This window comes from Pangasianodon hypophthalmus, chromosome 18 (genome assembly GCF_027358585.1).
Source record: "Pangasianodon hypophthalmus isolate fPanHyp1 chromosome 18, fPanHyp1.pri, whole genome shotgun sequence".
Classification (NCBI taxonomy): Eukaryota; Metazoa; Chordata; class Actinopteri; order Siluriformes; family Pangasiidae; genus Pangasianodon; species Pangasianodon hypophthalmus.
This window is the reverse complement of record NC_069727.1, coordinates 7567894-7591414: the sequence shown is the minus strand read 5'-3', so window position 1 is coordinate 7591414 and position 23521 is coordinate 7567894. Positions and strand designations below refer to the sequence as shown.

General features: G+C 38.0%; 2 protein-coding genes across 4 annotated transcripts in view; both read left to right on the top strand.

Moving 5' to 3' along the window:
- Positions 1-78: 78 nt before the first annotated feature.
- Positions 79-6436, top strand: asb13a.1 (ankyrin repeat and SOCS box containing 13a, tandem duplicate 1). Of its 2 annotated transcripts, XM_053241580.1 has the most exons (7): positions 79-912; positions 1190-1204; positions 1823-2010; positions 2232-2388; positions 3104-3238; positions 4139-4330; positions 4921-6436. In XM_053241580.1, exons 1-7 carry the CDS (start codon positions 873-875, stop codon positions 5046-5048), a joined length of 855 nt encoding a protein of 284 aa, XP_053097555.1. In that variant the 5' UTR covers positions 79-872; the 3' UTR covers positions 5049-6436. The 2 variants fall into 2 exon arrangements, with proteins under 2 accessions (XP_053097555.1, XP_026779105.3); XM_026923304.3 differs by lacking the exon at positions 1190-1204.
- Positions 6437-6792: 356 nt separating this feature from the next.
- The window catches only part of asb13a.2 (ankyrin repeat and SOCS box containing 13a, tandem duplicate 2), a 105429-nt gene continuing 88700 nt past the window's right edge, over positions 6793-23521 (top strand). Inside the window, exons 1-6 of one of the 2 annotated variants that reach the window (XM_053241579.1) lie at positions 6793-7133; positions 7814-8001; positions 9319-9475; positions 9578-9712; positions 10015-10206; positions 13037-13160. In XM_053241579.1, coding sequence (XP_053097554.1) covers positions 7091-7133; positions 7814-8001; positions 9319-9475; positions 9578-9712; positions 10015-10206; positions 13037-13160 — 839 coding nt within the window. In that variant the 5' untranslated portion in view covers positions 6793-7090. Of the gene's footprint in view, positions 7134-7813; positions 8002-9318; positions 9476-9577; positions 9713-10014; positions 10207-13036; positions 18509-23521 lie in introns of those variants that run through there. The other variant, XM_026923453.3, reaches the window with a different exon arrangement.

Here is a 23521-nt window from a genome sequence, read left to right as displayed (position 1 = left end):
AATCAACATTACAGTTCAGTCTTGCACTGTAGCAAGACTGTAGCAGTCAGAGTTCCAGTTCATCCTGAAAGTGTTCAGTGGGCTTGAGGTCAGAGCTCTGTGCAGGACACTCGAGTTCTTCTGCACCAAACGTAGCACACCATGTCTTCATGGACCTCACTTTGTTTGTTCAGGTAACAGTACTGAGTGAATATGAACTAAAATGTACATTAGCCTATAATGGATGACTCCTGGAAAAGCATGTTTAAAAGCAAGTATTTTGATTATATTTCAAGGGAAAGTGTAATTATTGTGGGAAAAGTGCTGTCTTTGTAGGTTATATTAAGGTTTCAAGTTTGTGAAGGGCACTTTACCTGCGTTTAAGAGGTCTTTTATTTTACATATATATATTTGTAAATGTGATATCAGTGGAATCACAATCATGGAATGACCCCTGAAAATTCATATTTTAGGAACTCTCAACCATCCACTAAACCCTTAAGAGACCTTTCTTCCTGTAAGTGTCTTCATTTTAAACTGTAAAGCAAATACAGGAAACTGTATTTAATATTTATACTTTGAGTTGTAGCAGACTTTTATTATGAAGTAAGAAAAAAGGTTAAGTAATATCTCAAATAAAGAAACCACAACTCCCATGATTCCTAGCAAGACTGACCTGAATCGTAATCTCCAGTTTCACATTATTTCTTTGTCTAAAAATAAATGTTTAGTCATAAACACAGCTGTGTGTGTGTGGAGTAAAATGAAGGAAGGGTTTTGAGTGTTGATGCTAGCTGAAGTTGGGACATGATGGGACTAAACCATTCAGCGGGGGTGATGGACTGTACCATTGTAAATGACAGTGTTGCCCCTTATAATACACTGACATAAACATGGATCCACCTGCAGGGAGGACGTGTTTTGGGGAAATCGGTGAGTCAGGCTTTTCTCAAGGTGTGAAAAGTCGAAACAATTCATTTCCGTGTTTCCAGGAAACATTCACAGCAGATTATTCACTGCTTAATTTGAAGAACGACAACTTTGTTAATCTGATCTGCAGAGAGCAAAAAATATTTAATGAATAAAGTAAAACAACTCAATATCCAAATACAGCCAAATCCATACATACTGCCTCTGACTGATAAATGGAGACTATACACTGTGTAATATACACTGTGTGTGTGTGTGTGTGTGTGTGTGCTGTTTGGAGGTGTCACTAGTTTGGGTATGTAGATAGATACTTATCTGGCTCTTATAGAATTATAGAATTATAAGAATTATGTCTGGAAGAGTAAAGTTGAATAGTGTCTCTAATCATTGTGTACTGTTTATATAATAGTTTTTACACGTTGTCATCAAGGATGCTTGGCTGAGAAGTTATACACATCTACACTGTTTTTTACTTGTTTGGCTAATTATTGAACAACAACTCCACCTTAATAAGACTAATAAGTCCAGATTCCAAATGCCACACAAATCTTAAATGTGATCGTCCAGGATAGTTTTGGCTCACAATCTTTTTTTTGTTATAACTTAACCTCTGACTACTGATCAGAAGGTCATGAGTTCAATCCCCAGCACCGCCAAGCTGTCACTGCTGGGCCCCTGAGCAAGGCCCTTAACCCTCAACTGCTCATTTGTATAAATGAGATAATTGTAAGTCGCTCTGGATAAGGGCGTCTGCCAAATGCCATAAATGTAAATGTAAAACCTTATGTACCTAAACACAACCATTTTTACCTCTAAATCATCTGCTGTCTAACCACCATATTTGTCAATACCCAAATATCTGAATTATGCAATAAAGTAATGTAGCATGAGGTCTCCTACACATGTCCTATAGGCTTCTGGTCTGAGCGGACACCAATGCATGAGGCAGCGTCTTTAGGACAAGTTGAGAAGCTCCGGCTTCTGGTTGAAAGTGGTGCTTCAGTAAATGCAGTGACAGTAGACAACATGACCCCGCTCCATGATGCCTGCATACAGGATCACCCAGAGTGCGTTCGAGTGCTTCTGAACGCTGGCGCACAGGTGAAGTGTTGTCTTCTTTCTGGTCTTAACTTTTTAATGGTGTAATAATCTAAAAACAGAGATGGACAACTTAAGTCAAAGTGTCATGATTTTTTGTCTCATTAAACTTTACTCATAGAAGAATAGAACATAGAAGAAGTACAGTTCAGCAGTACTAAAATATTCTTATTTGACAGATTTAGTGTCCTAGAAACCCTGTCCCTGTGTGTGATGTGTTTAAGGTGGATGTACGGACCATTCATGGTAGCACCCCTCTGTGCCATGCGTGTGCAGCAGGCAGTGTGGAGAGTGCGAGACTGCTTCTGGAGCATGGAGCTTCAGTGAATCCCTCCCTCACGGCCCTCACTGCCTCCCCACTGCATGAGGCCTGCATACAAGGTGAGACTGGCACAGGGAGCAGAGAGTGTCGATCAGATTGTGCAGCCCTAACCACTTGTGCAACCCAAAGATACATATATTCAGTCACTGGTCTAACCACGGGGATAGAGTAACAGTAAATAGCAGTGTGTATTGGTGAGATCTGCACATGTAGTTATAAACCACTAATAGTATGTACACTCCTGGGCAAAAAGAATGGACCAAGCCCAAAATGGCAAAATATTAAGCTTGTAGTGATCTTAACAACAAATCATTGGTCAGGAGATTAGCAAGAATTAAACATATACTGTAGATCTCTCCCTGCTCTAGGCCCTTGATAACCAAATAATGACTACTATTATTAGAAAAAAAAAACATCCCAGAAGATATTTTTAGAAAATTTTGTACACCCAGACATGGGCTAGTTTGAATTTTACATCAAATAAATCATTATCATGATTTTACCTTTGTGTACAAGAAGACTATGTAAGTGAATTTCCCTGTTTCTAGCTTTTCCCCAAACAAACAGTTCACTGCTGCAAAAGTAAACCAGCAAATGGTGGCACAGGAGCTCTCAGGAGTGCATTTGTTTAATTCTTGCTAATTTTCTGACCAATGATTTGTTGTTAAGCCTATTAAAAGCTTAATATTTTGCCATTTTGGGCTTGGCCATTCTTTTTGCCCAGGAGTGTAGAGATGTTTGATTCACTGGGATAATTGCACATTTTGGGTGCAGGTAATCCAGAATGTGTGAAGTTGGTTATATCAAAAGGAGCCTTGTTGGAGGCTTTTGACATTTACTTTGGGACGCCGCTGCACGCCGCATGCGCTAAAGCACATCTGGAGTGCGCCTTACAGCTGCTCAATGCAGGTGAGAAGGACAAAGAAAAAGACAGCTACTGGCTCTTCACTGAATGTTTTATTACCTGTTATACCACACCAGTGTTGAATTCTCTATTCCGATTGGTCGAAAGGTGTTAATTAGTTTTCTATAACAGCAGCTCTGAAAGCAGTTCAGGCTGTAAGGCAAATCATAGATTTATATTAATGCACTCATTCTAATATTTTTTTGTTTCTCTAGTAACAGCTAATTCCCAGGGACATGCCACATAATCTAAGCCTAATGAAAAAAAAAACAGCTTAATGAGTTGTTATTTAATTGTAGATAGAGGTTTACTGTAAGGAGATGTTTATTTCGCAGACATTGAAGGAGTCTCCAGTGTCAGCGCTTTTTGTAACAGTTTTCTGCCATGGGAGAGACATCACGACCGAGGACTTTTTTTTTTTTTTTGAATTAACATGAAAGCTGTTTTTTTGTCTTATTAATGTCAAGAGAGTGAAAAAGAGAGGTGAAGGAATGACTTTTTTATAGATGTTACATAACGTAAGTGATAACAGGAACTAACTTGGTTCACGGACGTTCCACAACATCATACGTAACTATAAACCAATAAAAAGTACATTGTCTCATTCTTTAATAAATAAAAATGTTATTGCTAACAAATTGCTGTGGTGTAATTGGAATAAAACACTTCAAGGCGTGCTGTTATAAGATCGTTTTCAGAGTAGTAACGGGAACACCACCCCATTGTTGATTATTTTCCTATAACAGCACACCTTGTCATGTTTAATTCAGGTGTAACAGTAATGACATGATCAGCCTATTATATTATTTTATAAAGAAATTGACAGTCATATTAGACTAAATAAATAAATGTCAAGCTGCTTTTTCCTTTTTAATAGAAAATTTGGAAATGGAATATTTTTAAAGGTGCCCGCGTGAATGCTACAAAGTTCCATGAGACGGCTCTGCACCACGCAGCGAGAGTGGGTCGGACGGACCTGATTGAGCTACTGGTGGACTTTGGTGGAGACATTAATGTCAGGGACAACATGGGACGCAAACCAATAGATTACACAACCCCTGGATCCCTATCTCACATCTGTCTACAGCGCTATGAGAGTGAGAATACATTTACATTTTATTGTTAAAAAAACGCTTTACATTGAAAATGTATTCTGTTTAAGAAATAGTCCAGTGTTTTTTTTTTTTTGTTTTTGTTTTTTTTTAACTTGATTTCTATGTTCTGCATGTATGTTTACCATGATTAAAAATTTTGTATGTTTCCTTATACTGAGAAAAAACAGAAAACCTGTCTACGCGAAGTCTCACTTATTATGGAAGTCTAGGGGCAGTTGTTGGCACGGTTTGTAGAAAACTCATTAATTCTTCCAGTAAGATAGTTTTAAATTAAGTTCTGAATCCTAAGATCTTTATAGTTATAGTGTAAACATGAATAAAAATGGGGATGTTTAATTCTGGAATTCAACAACTGCCCTTAATCATCCATTATAAATAAATAAACACATTGTGTATTATTATATTATATTCTTTTCTCAGTACAGGGAAACCTGTTTCGAAATTATTGTCCATGGTAATCACACATAGGCGATCAGGTACAGATGTTGTGGGTAGAGATTAATTTAAAAACACTGGACTGTTCCGTTAAGTGATGAGTATGAGTTTTGCTTTTGTTGTGTGTGTTCCTGCAGGTTGTCCTCTGTCTCTACAGCAGCTGAGTCGTATCACACTGAGGCGTGTCCTGGGCACCAGAGCGCTGCAGGTCATCACCAAACTAGACATCTCACAACGCATCATCAGTTACCTCAGTTACAAATAACACAGCAAAACAAGTTTATTGTGTTACTGTGAAAATGGTAATCATGAGGATGAACTCGGTTAGGAGGCTCAGGGGAAAAAACGCTCGTCTAAACATTTTAATGCTGTCACCAGCTGCTGATTGTTCTAAAATATGCTGCAAGAAATATTTTCCATGATCTTATGGTGCATTAATCAAACTGTTTGATATAATGTGCAAACATTTGATTTAATGTGCAGAGGACACTTAATACAAGTTCAGCTTTATGTTTGTTTCTTGAGAAATAAGCCAGAAATAGGTCCTGTGTCTCCTGTAATGGATAAATAATTAGTATATAAACTCTGTGGTTAATATATACATTGTGATGTTATAAAAACTAAGTGCTGGATTCAGAAAGTTGTAGGATTTTTGGATTTGTTTCCCCCAAAAATGTGGAACCTTCACTTACAACCTTTGCTTTGTCTTTACCTCTCTCTACTTTTTAAGACAGTATGTTAGAATATTTAGAGTGAAAAAAAATATATGTTTCCAAATGTCGTATAAATGTGGACTTCAGCTCGCAGATTATTTATCTTGCCCTCTTTGTTATCTTTTAAACTGTTAAGTAATTTGATACATTAATGAGGCACATTCAAATAAATTAACTAGAGATTGAAAACATTTTGAGCTATAATAGGGGGTTTCAACAGGAAAACTATTAAATTAACAATTCTGTTTTTAGATAAACTGTAAAATAATGATTTGTTTTTTTCATCATTCGGATGATTCCATTATGGTGCCATTTTGCCTACAATTAAAAGTTTCCGGGGGGCATGGTGGCTTAATGGTTAGCACGCTTGGGTTGGGGGCTCGATTCCCGGCTCCGCGTTTTGTGTGTGTGTGTGTGTGTGTGTGGAGTTTGCTTGTGCTTTGGGGGTTTGCTCTGAGTACTCATGTTTCCTCCCCCAATCCAAAGACGTGTCGTAGGCTGATTTGCATCTCTAAATTGTCTGTGATGTGTGTGCGATTGTGCTCTGTGATGTTTTGGCGCTCCATCCAGGATGTCCCCCGCCTTGTGCCCCGAGTTCCCTGGGATAGGCTCCAGGCTATGTAGGGTAGAGCCTGTGTAGGATAAGCGGTACAGAGAATGGATGGATGGATGGATGGATGTGCTTTCAAAGTGACCTCATAAGTCAGTATCACTGAAAACAAGATGTGACTTTTCTTCTTCTCATCATCTTCAGGAAATTTGATGAAATAATTGAGTCTTTATTACAAGGTGTCTATGCTGATAGTGGCTGCAGTTTGCAGGTGGAAAGTAACAGTTTTTTTTTTTTTTTTTGCATTCTTAATGCAATTAAGCAGGACATTATTAATAAACTTTTTTTTGTTGTTGTTAAAAATATTTCAATATTAAATTATTTGTTATATTTTTATTTGATTATTTATTTATTTTATTATTAAATTCTAATATCCTTTCTGACTATAATTTGGGTAACAGGGTCATTAAAAGGTCATTCAGAATGACCTTTGTCAGTCAATATCAATAACCCAGGACGAGGGAACTTAGTTTTTTCTTCCCGTTATCTTCAGGAAATTCGGATGACGCAGCTTCCTGTTGAACTTGTGGAAAGTCTAGATATTTCACAGGTGAGGAATGTGTTCAGGTGACTGGGTTGAGTGAATGCTGTGGGAATAAAATGTACTTTTTTCATAACCTATCAGGCACGAGGTGGTAACTGTATTTAAACACATTAATGGAAAAAAAAAAAAAAAAAGATTTTTTAAAAAAGTATTTTAATGATTAGATAAAGTGTAGTTATGTTGTTATAAGTTATGAGACACTTTAGCTGTGTTTCAAATGTTTTTTACCTTTAACTTTACATGCATGTTGGGAAATGTAGTACCAGTGGGACACCACTAGTGGACTACAATTCCCATATTTCCCGGTAGACCCGAAACAGCAGCACGACCACGTGACTCAGACAGCGCGTTTGTAAACACGGCGTGTTTATGCGGCTTTATAACTGACTACTGACCGGTTCCTAAAGCGCGTTTAATTAAACATCTATTTAACGTGAAAGATGGAGGTGGAAACAGGAAGGCCGTATTTCTTCGGTGATATCGGTAAGTGCAAAAGCTTAAATGACAGATTTAATCAGTTATGATAACAGGGCCATGCTGTTCCCTCCATTACAGTGGGACTTGTTTACTAAATGAGAGTTAAAACCAATTGCTGGTGTAAACACGGCTCTGAAATCGAATTTTTTCATTGGGATTATATGATAGTAATCACCATGGCTTCTTATACTCTTCACATGAATCCAGAATTTATTTTTAGTCAGTTGTCAATAATCTCACCTTGACCTAGTGACTTGCTATACACTTACTATACAGTCTTAAATGCATCCATGTGCAAACATTTACATGTGCACTGTGATATTTCATTCATTCATTCATTCATTCACCTTCAGTAACAGATTTATCCTGGTCCGGATGGTGGTGGGTTCTAGGAACACTGAACATGAGGTGGGAATTCACAAAGCACCAGACACACACACACACACACTGATGCACCTAGGGGAAATTTCAAGTAGCCAGTCCACCTACTGAGATGTTTTTGGGAGTGTGGAGGAAACCCACATGTAAAACATGCAAAACCCCACACAGACAATAACCCAAGCTAAGGGTTGAACCAGAAATCCTGGAGCTTTGAGGTCTTGTGATACTCGTACACCACCGTGCTGCCCCTGCACTGTAAAAGCAATACCTAACAGTTTTACACTCTCTATCTGTGTGTGCGTTAGGCTTCTGGTCAGAGAGGACAGAGGTCCACAAGGCTGCGTATCGAGGCCACGTGTCCCATCTGCAGAGTCTGATCCAGAGTGGAGCTTCAGTGAATATAGTAGCTGTCGACTCCATCACTCCTCTGCATGAGGCGGCTATCCGAGGACAGACGCAGTGTGTGAGGCTGCTGCTGGACGCCGGAGCGCAGGTTACAGTCACACACACACCACGTACCATTACTAGATAGTTCTACACCCTTTCGTCTACACACTTGGTCACTCCAGGTTTAACCCCTCCATCTCTGAGTTACTCATCAGTTGATAACTTCTAAATCATTCTCAGCTTTTAAGACAGTAGAGATGATTGAACGTGAGGTGACGTGTTTAAGTCTTGTTCAGACGAAACTCATCAAAAATGAACCTGATCTTCAACTCCCTACAAACTCTGCCCCAATAATCCACTTATTCGCCTTAACTATTTGCATAGTGTATGTGCTATAAGATCATTTGTATCCCAAGTGATGGACTTGCGGCAGATTTAGAGAGAGAGAAAAAAAACAGAGCCTGGTAAGGAAGAGACTTATGTATGCAAGTTATAACAGAGCTTGTTTTGCACTTGTTTGACCACCTTAATTATAAATGGATTAAAAAGTACATATCATTCTTTAATAAATTAGTAATTGTATTCATTGACAAACTGCTGTGGTACAAGAGGAATAAAACACTTTGGGATGTGCAGTTATTGGAAAATAATTTTATGGTTGTAACAATAACTGCGTCACATCACACTGCATCACACCTCCCTGTTGTTGATTAGTTTCCTACAACTGCGGCTTGTCAGTGTGATGATGTGAAATTGTAGTTTTGGTGCAGTTTTTTGTTCTAATTCTAATGGAAAATGACAAATGTTTCTTCAATCATCGCACAAGTGAGCACCAATGCTGTACACTCACAAGGAGGGCCTTATAACAGTTTGTACTAGGCTATAGTGTCCTTTATGGAGGCACATGAATGGATAGTTTGATATGTTTATATCTTTCTGTGTATGTGTTTTTAAGTATACTCTCACTGGCCACTTTAATAGGAACACCTGTACACCTGCTGATTTATGCAATTATCCAATCATGTGGCAACAGAACAATACAAAAATTCATGCAGATATACAGGTCAAGAGCTTCAGTTAATATTCACATCAAGCAGCAGATGTGATCTTTGACCGTGGCACTCGCAAACTTTTCTGTTTGAATCAACAATTCAGGAAATTGCCACCAGGTGGCACTCCTGGATTGATTTTCAATATTTTTTTCTTTGGTTTGTACTTCTTCTGTTACAAGCGATTTAATGATAACAGATAGTAAATGAGCACAATTAACATAAAAACCTAAATAACAATGATTGACACAGGTAGTGGGATGTACACTAGAAATAGGAGGAAATCAGGGAATAATCTGGTGTTCTGAATAAACTGAGAGTAACTTCACACTATATGATGTTTGAATATAGGGTGCTTTTGCACTGCTTTGCAGGTGGATGCGAGGAACGTGGATGGCAGCACTCCTCTGTGTGAGGCCTGTTCTGCTGGGAGCTCTGAATGTGTGCGGCTTCTCCTCGAGTACGGGGCAAAGGTTAACCCCGCCCTTACCTCTCGCACCACCTCCCCACTACACGAGGCCTGCATAGGAGGTGAGGATCAGAGTCACACTCCATATTTCCAGTGCCACTGAGTGAGATTCGCAGTGCAGAGTGATTACGTGACGTGTATGTGTGTGTTGTCTAAACCTGCAGGAAATGCCGAGTGTGTAAAGCTCGTGATAGCGAAAGGAGCCAGTCTGGAAGCCTATGATCTGTACAGCGGCACTCCACTTCATGTAGCCTGCGCTAACCAGCACCTGGAGTGTGTCAAGGTGCTACTCAATGCAGGTAAAAACAAAAAGCTGTGTCCAAAATCATGACCTATTCCCTACTCCCTACAAGCAGCAAAGAGCTTATTTTCTTATTTGGGGATTAATTTATTGCAGTGCATTGTGGGATTTCAAGTGCACTGAATATTCTCCAGTGTGTTTTTATATGTGATTATAAAATGGACAACTCCTGAAATAGTGCACTATGTAGTAACTAGGGCATGATTTCTGGCACTAGGAGCTGCTCAGAAATATTTTTGGGATGTGAATTTGAGAAACCGGTCCCGTATTAATGCTGGGTCTATTGTATATTTGTGTAAGGAGCGAAAGTAAACTCGGTCCGACTGCATGAGACAGCACTACACCACGCAGCAAAGGCCAACAACGTAGAAATGATCGAGCTTCTAGTGGAGTTCGGGGCAAACATCTACGCCAAAGATAAACACGAGAGGAAACCCGTTGACTACACCAGGCCTGACACACCAGCTGCTCTCTGTCTGCAGCTTTACGAGAGTGAGTAACACACTGCTTTAACATTAAACAAGTGAAGAGGTTTTTTTATGGTCTCTTTTATTGTAAATACATTTTGAAGTACATTAGGGCAAGGGCTTTAAACCAGAGGAGCACAAGTAACATTTTACAGGAGACAAAATAAATTTGACTTTACTATTATATGATCGGGGCGGCACACTAGCGAAGCAGTGTTTGATATATGTCCATATGTTTCTGTGTATGTATGTATGTTTAAGTATACTCTCACTGGCCACTTTAATAGGAACACCTGTACACCTGCTGATTTAGGCAATTACCCCATCATGTAGCGACAGAACAATACAAAAATTCATGCAGATATACAGGTCAAGAGCTTCAGTTAATATTCACATCAAACAGCAGAATGGGGAAAAAATGTGATCTTTGATCGTGGCATAGTTGTTGGTACCAGGCGGGATGGTTAGAGTATTTCAGAAAACTGCTCATTTCCTGGGATTTTCACGCACAACAGTCTCTAGAGTTGGTGCGATACACACAAAAAAGAGAGAGAGTGACAGTTCTGCAGGCCGAAACACCTTGCTGAAGAGCGAGGACAGAGGATAATGGACAGGATTGTACGCCCTGACAGTAACATTACAGTAACTCAGATAATCACTCTTTACAACTATGGTGACCAAAAAAGCATCTCAGAAAGCACAACATGTTAAAGCTTGAGGTGGATGGGCTACGACAGCAAAACACTACATCTGATTCCACTTCTGTCAGCCAAGAACAGGACTCTGAGGCTACAGTGGGCACAGGCTCACTAAGACTGTACAGTTGAGCATGGTAAAGGACCAGGCGTTATTATTTACTACCCAGTTTCATGATAGGATAAAGGTGATCAGTAGGAGTAACTTTGTGATGGTTTGTAGTGAAGGGAACAAGTATAGTCAAACCATGCCAGCTAAAATAAATACTTTCCACCATTTTCCCTTTTAATGTGTCATCCATTTGTATATACACACATTAAGTTAACCAAATCATCACTCTCACTCCCAAATGTTTCTGTTTGAATCAACAATTCAGGAACTTGCCACCAGGTGGCACTCTGGGTTTAATTGTCAACATTTTTCTTTGTTTTTATGCTACTTCTGTGACAAGCGATTTAATGATGACAGATAATAAATGAGCGTAATTAACATAAAAACCTAAATAACAATGATTGCCACAGGTAGTCTAGAATTTTTTTCATGCTTTATGGTTTACTGTACTATTATACAGTAGCTGCTACTCTTGATTCTGTACTCTGCAGAAAAACATGTCAAGTCTCCTAGAAACGGGTGAAGTGTATTTGTGCAGCAGTTCTGGTTTAAAGGGTCTGTGTGCTGTTTGTGGTGACTCGTAATCCAGCTTGTAGCCTTGGTGCTAAATGGGATGTTTTGGAATAGAGCTGGAATAAACTGAATGAGGATGGAGATCAGATCACAAAGCAGATTCGAGTATGGAAGAACAACTCGTGGAATGTCTCGAAGTCCTGTGGCAGCGATATCTTAGCAGCACATGCCCCAAAACATTATTAAAGAATGTAAACTGTCTCATGCAGGTGCTGTGTTCTGGTAACGCTGTTATGAATGTGTTTAAACATACGTGACATTTTAATTTATCGACTGCTAATGGAGTTGGAGATAATAGTGTGTGATGGATGAGTCTCAGGACTGCAGCGCTGACCACCCAGATTTAATATGATTTTATGTGGATTCTTTTTCCCTGAACCAAAACAACCATCCATCCATCCATTTTCTGCACCGATTATCCTACACAGGGTCGCGGGGAGCCTGGAGCCTAGACCTGGGGACTCAGGGCACAAGACAGGGGACACGCTGGGGCACAAATGCACACACATTCACACACCCGTTCACTCTCTACAGACAATTTAGAGATGCAAATCAGCCTGCAATGCATGTCTTTGAACTGGAGGAAGAAACCAGAGGACCCCGAAGCACGGAGAGAACATGCAAACTCCACGCACACAGGGTGGAGGCGGGAATTGAACCCCCAACCCTGGAGGTGCGAGGCAAAAGTGCTAACCACTAGATATATACTTCTGTATTTATAGAGGTTTTCCCTACAGCTGTATTTGATTTTTTTATTTACAGTACATGCACGCTGAAAATGAATTTCATTCCAGTTAGTGTATAAGAGATGCAGACATTGCTATCAAAGCTCTCCGATGCCAGAAACAAATATGTCTTGGACATCCTCTGAGACCTTTCCCCTTCAGTGAACTGGCTTTTCAGTGAAGCAGCAAGGGCATGAGGGACGTGAACAATGCATTTGCTTCTGGTAGCGGTTACGTTCACTTCTCGCTAACTTTATCTAGGTGAACATTGACCTGTGAATTTACGAACCTTGTAGAAAACAAGAGGTTTGGACTATGGTCTTTTTGTGTTAAAATTCTGTTTTCCTTTATCTGCTGAGATTTTCTTGTTAGCTATGCTTTCACCTCTGCTGCATGAATATACATTCATAGCTGGATGAATGTATATAGTATACATACATGCCTCCATACATTTAAGGGAAACTCCACAGTGAAACACATTAAATATATTTATATTGAAATATTTGTGATGTTTAGCAATTCTAGTGCTAATTTGTTGTTTAAGGTCACATACTGATTATAAATATTGCTATGTAAGTTATTCAGGTGGATTTTTCCTTTTAATGCAGGTGTGTAAATGGCTGTGTAAGGTACACCTAAGATATAACGAGTGAATAATAAGTAGCAGGTGTAAAAGGATGTTCCACATTAAAACGTCGACCTCACAATTGCTCTGTTTTTGATGCTCAGCTGCTGTGTGTGTTCCTGCAGGTTGTCCTCTGTCTCTGCAGCAGCTGAGCCGTATCACACTGAGGCATGTCCTGGGCACCAGAGCGCTGCAGGTCATCACCAACCTGAACCTTCCCAATTTCATCATTCGCTACCTCTCATACCTGTGAGATCTCCACACACACACACACACACACACACACACACACTCAGGGTAGGTGTGACTCAGAGCTTCAGTACACCTTCAACAAGGTTATATTTCTTACCTTTTCATCTTATTTCTTATCTTTCCTTATATTTGTTGTCTGAATATTATTCGTAAGGACGTTCATGATGCGCTTGAATACGCTTATAGCACATCTTGGTCTTTGAATATACAGTACAAACCAACTGCACAATTAAAACATTAACTGTTGTAATTATCAGAGCAAAGCACTTAAGACATCCTCAAAGCTGTTTAGTGGTAAAAGCCAGAGGACAGAAGTATATGATTGTACCAGCTGTCTGCACTCAGGAACTTCTCTGAATGCAATACGTGAGACTCAGAAGTGGCAGTACATTAGTTACCTTGACTACAGCTGTGTAGCGTGAACAACACTCAACCAGCCTGAAGCAGATTCTGGCAGCTTCATCCGAAACACTCCACAGACCTGACGGCATGCTGTGTTTTAGCACGGCACGCGTGTGAATGTAAATGCACAAGGACCGATGATGTGCTCAGACTGAGAGATTGCAGGCCCACTCAGATCTGCATCCCTATTTTGGAAATATCCACATTCTTTCCATATCACAATTTAGATTCTGTGCGTTTGTGGTGTATTATTGTCCTTGTATGTTACTTTACAGCAATTTTGCAGCATCTGTTGGATGAAAATATTATCACGATATTTAGGTTTGTTAACAACGTGCCTGCAAAATAGCAATGAACCTATTTTAAATCCTGAGAAAATTGATTCTGACTTCCAATCAGGAACTTTTTAGGTTTCGCTACCAATATAGAGGGATTTAATAAAAAAAAAAAAAACGTAGTGTTTTTCAGACTGTTTAATATTTTATAAGTGAGATACTGTGTAGCATATCTAGACCTGTATTATTTTAGCATCTAGCTTTTGAACACTGCAGTAAGAGGACAAACAACCACACGTTTCTACAGGAACAACATAAATAGATTTTAAACCCAAGCATGATTGTTGACATGGTGATGTTTTCTGTAAGGAGATGTTTATTTCACATTTTTGGAAGGAGTCTCCAGTGTTAGCACTATATAACAGTCAGAGGTAAAGCTATAACTTTAAAGGCTGAATTATATTCGCTTTTATCTACACGTACGCAAGATGGCTGCTGCATGTATAATGCGGTTGTTTGGAGCATTACTTGTGCATGTCCTCAGACAGCCACGGGAAGGTGTTTTATGACATTTTTAAGCAGCATATATGTTGCGTTCGTTGACTCGAGTCTTGTGGACGCTCCACAACATTAAACAGTTAAAAAAAAGTGAGCTGTGTTGTTCATTAGTAATATAAAAATTGTAAACATTGGTAAATCAAAGTGGTATAAGGGGAATACTATCTCTGACATACAAACTCAAACTACTCAAAATACTCAGTTTTACAGTTTGTTTATATTTTTATTTGCTTATCATTCTTATTATTATGTTAGCAGTTGCAGTGAAAGGAATTCTGAAATTTGTGGGAGCTGCAGCACACTCAGCGCCCCTACTTCCCTCATCCTTGTCCTCAGAAATATAAGCGTATATCAGCGTGAATAGCAGCGGCGGTACAGCACATGTGACACTGTGTCCGCGACTCACTAAACAAACTAGCATTGTGTCACAAATCACATGCTTGTGTACTATTCTGCACAGTTATTGAGTACTGGGTTTCCTATTACATTTAGTGTTTGAAACATAAAAACGTCTCATGCAGCCTTCAAACCTACCGAAAGGTCTGTTTTGCGTACCAATCTTCTGGATTTTCTAGATTATTAAAAACTATTGAATGTAAGGTCAGAGATTTCAATGACACAGATCATGAAAACAATCATGACAACGGTGGAAAGTTTAAAAAATAGCCAGAGCTCATCAGGCTGTTTAACATCTCTGTGCATGAAATTATTTTGCTGTTCTACTTGGAATTAAGATGGACAGGGATGTTCCATGTTTAACACATGCCATCTAGTGGTCATAGCTTTTAATCTTCTAGATGTACATAAGCTATAGAGGCGAGTATGTCAGTTTTGCTGCTCACGTTGCTGCTGCTTCTTCATGCACGTGCAAAGTCACGTGTATAAACCATCATTAAGTTTTCCGTCATTGGGGGAGTCTTCACTATGGAGGACTTTGTGCTTTTTCATTTCTCTGTAACATATCAAGCTGTGTTTTTTGTCTTATTAACTTCAAGAGAAAGAAAAAAGAGGCTGGTGAGGGAAGGATTGTTTATAGCTGCTATAATAGAAGTGATGAAAAGGAGCTAACTTATTGTAACTAATTATTAATGGGTAAGAAAGTAGGTTGTAGTTTAATTACTAAAATTATTTAGAAGTTACCTGTGGTATAAGAGGAGTAAGTCACTTCAAGATATGCTGTTATAGAAAAATAATCCACTTCAGAGTGGTAACATTATTACCATTAACGTTAACTCCAACACCCCAAAGTTGATTATTCTTACACAGTGCTTGCACTTTTTAGCTTTCAGTTGTAGAAATAAAATGATCAGTGTGCCAATGCTAATATCATCAGAACAAAATCCTATATCTAACTAGAGCTCAGTTTATTGCCTATCCCTAACCACCAGTGCATTGCCATATAGAGGCTTTCATCATAGCACATTTCACACATGCAGTATTTTCAGGCACTACGTATTTAAGCACTTGGCTTATTTCACACAATTTATGTTCCAAAATACTCTCCCACTCATGGACCTACTGCTCACATTCTCTATTTATTGTATTTTCTGGAATGTCAGTGCAGTGTTTACAATATTAGCTCATAATTGAACCTGAAGCACTAATCTAGTGCTCTAAAACTGTGCTCTAATCTAGTGCCAGTTGTAATTGGTGCCTGTGACCCAAGGGACAGGCATTGAAAAGTAGATTTGAAAATTTTCAGACTTGTGATATTGTGCCATAATGAACCATCATGGGTCGTTACTGACCAAGATTAAAGGAGCGGTCACACCGGATTTACTCCTCACTATTTTATCCGCCTGGGTGGGACAAAAACAAGGCAATTACAGCAACCTCATATTTCTTCAATGTCAACAGCAATGCTTCTGGACATATAAAAAAAGCATTCTAATTTTTTTAATGACAGTTTCTTTGCATTAATATTTAAAATCTTTTGATAGTTTCAATTTCTGTTCAGCGTTTTGAGAAAAAAATAGTATTAAAGGTTATTAAAGTTTATTAAAAGTATTAGTCTTGTAAGAAGGATAGGTAGAGGATAAATAAGTTGTTTCTTCAATTTTTTTGAGCATGAAATTTTAATCCTTATGTGTAAAATGTGTTGTATAAAATTGATGATTGTACTGATTTAAGAATCAGCCTGGTCTGCTTAATGCATCATCTATCTACTAATGAATGATCATTTTTATCCACTTAGGCCTCTGCATTTCCCTCGTCTCGGTACTTTAATTGATTTTATGGTATTAATAATTGATTAATTGAATCAGGCTGTTCTTCCAGGCTCATGAAGTTCTTTCTATCCTTCTAATGCATGCACATCCACAAATCTCTTCTGCCCTTTTCTCATAAACAACTTGAAAAGAGTTTATAAATAACTGACCGCACAGAAATAGCTCCAAAATTGTCCTTGTGTAGTTTTGAGTGGAGAAAATGAGCTTTTTCCTTTTCTGGTCTGATCTGCAGGCCCAGAAGGGAACATGGCACATTGGCACTTTTCTAAACAGACATGAAAAAGGGTGCTCGATATAGATTACTCTATAATATGACGAGCTGCATTTTTTTTGTCTTATTAACTTTAAGATAAAAAAAAGAGAGAGAGGCTGGTGAGGAAACGACTGTTTATAGCTGTTGTAAGTGATGACAGGAACTTGCTTCGTGGATGTTCCACATCGTGTAACTATAAACAGATCAAAATCGTTGACTAAAAAAAGTTGCTGTGGTATAAAAAGACTAGAAAACAGTCTATAAATAACTGGCACATCGGAAATAGGTCCATTTCTCCTCATTTAGCTTTGAGTGGACAAAATGAGTTTTTTCCCTTTTCACCTCTGATCTGTAGGGTCAAGAGGGACGAACAGGGCTTAATAAATTCCTATTGAGTTGATCCAGGTGTAATAGAGTGTAGACAGAGAGAAAATATGGGGAAATAAATGTCCTGTACATTGACTCAAATCCAGAATTATTGGCACTCTTCATGAAAATGATGAAAACACATACAGTAGGTGATATTTAGAGGTTAAAAATATGGGGATGTTTTCTTAACTAGTGCATTATTTTCTGAACAGCACTGATTTCATCATTACTGGCAGCACCACAATTAAAATTTGATGAAGCCAGGTGGAGAGAATAAACAGCTGTTCTGTGAACTGTTTTTTGGGGGGTTCGGGGCCTCTCCATCATGCAGTGTTCTCATGCATCCTCTTCCTGGCAAATGTTCAAATTTTCAACAGTTCCAGACTTTCAGCATATATGTAGGTTTTTTTGTGCAGGATGACTGAGATGTGAGCAACATAATGATCAAAAGCAACAGTAGATTTTCTAGACACCAAGAGCATTTTGTTGCATAACAGTTTGCATGTATTTATTTTAAATATTCCTTAGGTGTGGCAATTATTTTGCCATGTTTGTAAGAAACAATACTATTAATTAAAAGCTATTTGGAGTGATGGTTTGATGTTAGAGAAAAGCTAAGTGTAGGAGCATTTGCACAAGAAATGTATTGTTCATGAAAAGCCAGTTCGGAAAAACGTTTGTATCCTACGAGAGCACCTGAGTTTGTGTAAATTCTAAAGAGACTCACTAATGTAATCCTCAATTGGCTTCAAAACATAATATTGGTGATGAGTTAATATATTAATGACAAATTAATATATGGATTATACTGTCAGGTTTAAATTTGTGTTTCAGTTACACGCATGGATTTACTGCAATCTGAATCATATCCATAAATTAGGAAAAAAGTAACAGCACCCTATAACAAGAGATACAGTTGGTGTGTGTCACACTGCAGTGGCTGAGCTGCATTACTGGAAAATTTAATACATGGTGCACTTAGGTGCTCTTTCACTGTTTACTCCTCATTTGTTGTTTTAAGCTTTCTGTGTAAATCAGCAATGTAGTGAACATGCATGTAATTTACAGATAAATTGGCGTTTATCAATATATGCACACATGAGTACAAAGAAAATCAGATTAACTCTGGTGGGAATTTTTATTTCAGTTTGGCCTACGAACATTTTTGTGCAGAAAGTTACAAAAATCATTCTCATGATGTGTGGCAATTATTCTGAAATTGACTCACCAAGATCATGTAAGGGGAAAAAAAAAAAACAACACTTCCATTCTGCCCATTTCTCTATATTTGAACGAATGCTTTAGCTAATTGGTTTCTGTGTTGTGTGCATCTCATTTGATTGTAATGTATGAATAACTGATTAATTGAATCTGAATGTTCTTTCTGGGTCACATACTTCTCTCCATCCTTTTAATACCTGCACGTCCACACAGCACTTCTGCATTCTGCATCTCTTATAAAACAGTCTATAAATAGCCAGCAGTCCAGAAATAGCTCCGCTCCATGACTGTTTGCTTTGACTGAACATTTGGGCAAAATGATGTTTTTCCTCTTGTGCTGACGCTGAGGTTCAACAGGGCCAGAGCTCTTTCATTACTAAACAGGGCTGAGAACTGACAGAAGAATGCTGTTGTTCCAACACAGCTAACCCTCTCCTGGAATGACTCTTACAGACACTAATTTGCAGCTATGAGTGGAACGTTGTTTTTTTTTGTTCTTCCTTCTTTCTTTTCTTTCATCTCTCTGGCTAAACCTTTAAAGGACTGACATCTTTTTTTCTGCACCAGTCTTACTTATTGAATAATGAAAAGAGCGCAGTATTCTTTGCGAGGAGCCAGATCTGGTTTTGGTGCTGAACTGCTATCCGGGAGAAATCGGTTATATAATATGTTAATTTATTTGATGCACACCTGTAAAAGTCATTGCTGGATTATTAACAGCTGTATTGCAGGGTGCTGATGTGATGTGATATTCACTAAAATATTCACTGTACTTTAAGCACACTTTGTTAATGATAATGAAATTATTGTATGTTTGACAATGTTTAAGAAAATAAACATTTACACAATGTTATATATATGTGTGTGTGTGTGTGTATATGTATATATGTGTGTGTATATATGTATATATATATATATATATATATATATATATATATATATATATATATATATATATATGCACAATCATGATATATAATGTACATATGTCATGATTCGTGATATAAAACCCCTGTTAAGTCCATTTCACTTCCAGGTTGTAACACTATAAATTGTGGAAGAGTTCAAGGGGGTGAATACTTTTGCAAGCCACTGGGTTTATTATCTTTCCAGGAAGGTTCTGCTTGAAACCCCTTCTTACACTGAAGTTGTAGGGTTCAACATAGAACCAATAAGGGTTTCCTCAGCGGCCCAAACTGAAGAAACCTTCAGAGGCCTAAATGTAAAAATTTTTTTTGATGTTGCTCACCTGTTTGGTACTACTGCTTACCTGTTTGGTACTACTGTTCACCTGTTTGGTACTACTGTTCACCTGTTTGGTACTACTGTTCACCTGTTTGGTACTACTGCTCACCTGTTTGGTACTACTGCTTACCTGTTTGGTACTACTGTTCACCTGTTTGGTACTACTGTTCACCTGTTTGGTACTACTGCTCACCTGTTTGGTACTACTGCTCACCTGTTTGACTCGATTTTATCATCACCACCACTAGGGGGCAGCAGAGTTGTTACTTTGTTTTTATATAAGCTGCTAATTTTGTGACCGAGATATTACCAAACATTATTGGACCCATTTTCCTAAACAAAGAAACAAATTCCCTTCCCTATATCTCCTCTTATTATGCAAAACAGGTCATAAATATAGCCTACCTTGAGAAAACTGAGAAAAGTAGCTAGTCAGTGTACAGTTATTTTCCAGTACAGGTATTTTCCAAACTGAGTTTTCTATTAAAGATTTGAGGACAGGATCCTTTCTCTCAGAATACAACATTAAACTCAGATTTATCTCTTAATATGTTGCACAAGCGTGTCGTACCTCAACATTGTCATCACTATGTAACTATCAAGTGTCATACTCATCAGCATGAGAACTGACTTGCCTTATATGGACCTTCAAGCAGAGCAGAAATTATATAATTAAACAGTAGCCAGAGAGAGAACACTTTATTTGAAGGGTGCCTTTTGGTACATTTGGTCTTTATGACATATTTGTAAGAATGCTGGAGGAATCCTGAAAGGCTTATGTAGAATTTTTACATCTTTATCTTACAAGTTTTTACACAAGTTCATTGTTGCTAATAGCACAGTAATGAAGCTTCAGTTATGTTCTGTTAAGTATCCACCTGTATTTATGATTCAAACTCAAGCTAAAGCATGAATTCTGCATTTATAACACTGTTGTGAAGCACTATGTACATTTACAACTTCTTTAAGAAGCCCATGTGTCATCCCAGTGAACAGGAATGAAGTGGATTCACCGCAGAAAAGGCCTCAAACCTTCAGGAAAGTGAGTTTAGTAAAAACAAACTAATAAATTAGGAGATAAGGATGAAAACATTTGCAGGACCATTAACAGTCTACCATAATGATAACACAAAAACCTGTCACAAGTCTTAACATTTCATAAAACCTTCTGCATGGATTAGCCTGTAGAGCTTATGATTTTTGACCCCTAGCTACGGCAATGTGGGACGCAGCTGGAAACTATGCTTTTCTGCTTTCTCAGCTAAAGCAGCAGTCTGAACAAACAAAACATTCACCTGGCAGAAATCACCTGGCCAAGTCACTGAAGGAGAAAGGACACAGGGTGTGAAAACCATGCGTTTGCTTCCTGTAGTGATTACTTTTGCGTCGACTTTATCTAGTTGAACTTTGCCTTGTGAATTCGTGAACCCAGGTTTTTGTTAGTCAATAAAAAAACAGGAAAGTGGGACTGTGAACTCTTTGGTTAATAAAAAAGAAAAGGAGGTTTGATTGATTGATTGATTGGTTGATTGATTGATTTAATAATGGTGCAACCACAAGATACAATAATGTTCAATACTTAAATGTCAAGTATCATTTCTCTGACAAATAAATTAAAAACAATAATTCAAAGCAATATGAATTAACAAACATAGAATAACATCAGGTTTTAAATTAAATTAACTTGTTTTGTTGAAAGTGTAATTTGTTCATGCTGATAATTACATATCAGTGGAAATAAAAGATATACTGTATATAAAGGCATCTTTCTAGAAATTTTCATTTTGTCTAAGTTTTTTTTTTTTTTTTTTTTTTTTATTTTATTTATTTTTTTTTTTTAAGTTTTTTGTAATTAATTTTGATTTGATCATTAATGTTTGCTCTGGTGATACTGAAGCTGAATTAGCTAGCTACAAAAGCCAGATAACATGCCTGACTAAGCTAACCAGCAACATCGGGCTTATTTACACTACAGTGGATATAAAAAGTCACATACCCCTGTAAAGATGGCAGGTTTCTGTGATGAAAAATAAAATGAAACCAAGATAAATCACGTCAGAACTTTTTCCACCCTCAATGTGAAATTACAACATATAAAAATTAAGTGAAAAACAATCAGAAACATTTTAGGGAAAAATAAAAAAACTTACAATAACCTGGTTGCATGAGTGTGCACACTCCTAAACTAATACTTTGTTGTATCAGCATGGCACATTCTTTCTTGCAAAAACATTCTAGATCCATCAGATGTGAGGGCATCTCCTGTGCACAGCCCGCTTCAGGTCAACCCACAGATTTTTAGTTGGATTCAGGTCTGTGCTCTGGCTAGGTGATTCAAAAACATTGATCTTGTTTTGGTTAAGCCTTTTCTTTGTTGATTTGGATGTATGCTTTGGGTCACTGTCATGCTAAAAGGGGAAATTCTTTCTCATCTTCAGCTTACTAGCAGACACCTGAAGGTTTTGCACTAAAATCGACTGGTATTTGTAGCTGTTCATGATTCCCTCCACCTTGATAAAACCCCCAGTTCTGGCTGAAGAAAAACAGCCCTAAAGCACAATGCTGCCACCACCATGCTTCACCGAGGGTATGGTGTTCTCTTATTGATGTGCTGTTGTTTGCTCCAAACATACCCTTTGGAATTGTGGAGTTATTATACCTTTTGGAATTTGTCTCATTAGACCATAACACATTTGCCACATGGTTTGGGGTGATTTAGTTGGGCTTGGATGTTTTTTGTGAGAAAGGTCTTTCGTCTAGCCACCCTACCCTATAGCCCAGATATGTGAAGAATACGAGAGATTGTCTTGCAGAGAGTAATCAGTACTTGTCAGATATTCCTGCAGCTGCTTTAATGTTGCCGTAGGTCTCTTGGCAGCCTCCCTAGCAAGTTTTTGTCTTGTCCTTTTAAAAATTTTGGAGAGACCTCCTGTTCTTGGTGATGTCACTGTGGTGCTCCATTTTCTCTACTTGTTGATGATGGCCTTCAAGGTGTTCCATGGTACATCTAATGTTTTGAAAATTCTTTTATACCCCTCTCCTGATCAATACCTTTCAACAGTGAGATACTTTACAGGCTTTGTAAGCTCTTTGTGGACCATGGCTTCAGCAGTCAGAAGAAGTCAAGAAAATCGTACAGAAACAGCTGATCTTTATTTGTGGTTAATCAGAATAATTTGATTGATGACAGCTGTATGAAAGTTACTTTTGCACATGAGATTGAATGTGATAAGTTCATTCAGAATACAGCCGCATCCCCAGTTATAAAAGGGTGTGCACACTTATGCAACCAGGTTGTTGTAAGTTTTTTATTTTTCCTATTTTTCCCTAAAATGTTTCTGATTGTTTTTCACTAAATTTTTATACTCTGTAATTTCACATTGAGGGTGGAAAAAGTTCTGACATGATTTATAGTGATTTAATTTTTTTATCACAAAAACAAACCATATTTACAGGGAAGTGTAGACTTTTATGTCCACTGTATGCAGTGCTTATGAATGGCTGATGAAGGCTTAAACCTTCAAATGAGGAAATGCATCTACAATAATGTCAACAGTTTTTATTATTTCTTAGGTCAGGATTAGGTGTTTCACTGATGTTTTGATAGAATGTTTTTCATTTGAGACGTTTGCTACATTTTGTTAGGGTTTTATGTATCCTGGACACATTTATGTGTTTGTATAGTCAGATGAATGAGGAGGTGAGAATTAGAAGAAATCTCTTAAAAGCACTCAAAAGTTCCAAGTTCTGTCCCCCAGAAACAGTTGAGCTCTCTATTCAATTATTTTAAATACAGATATTGTGTAA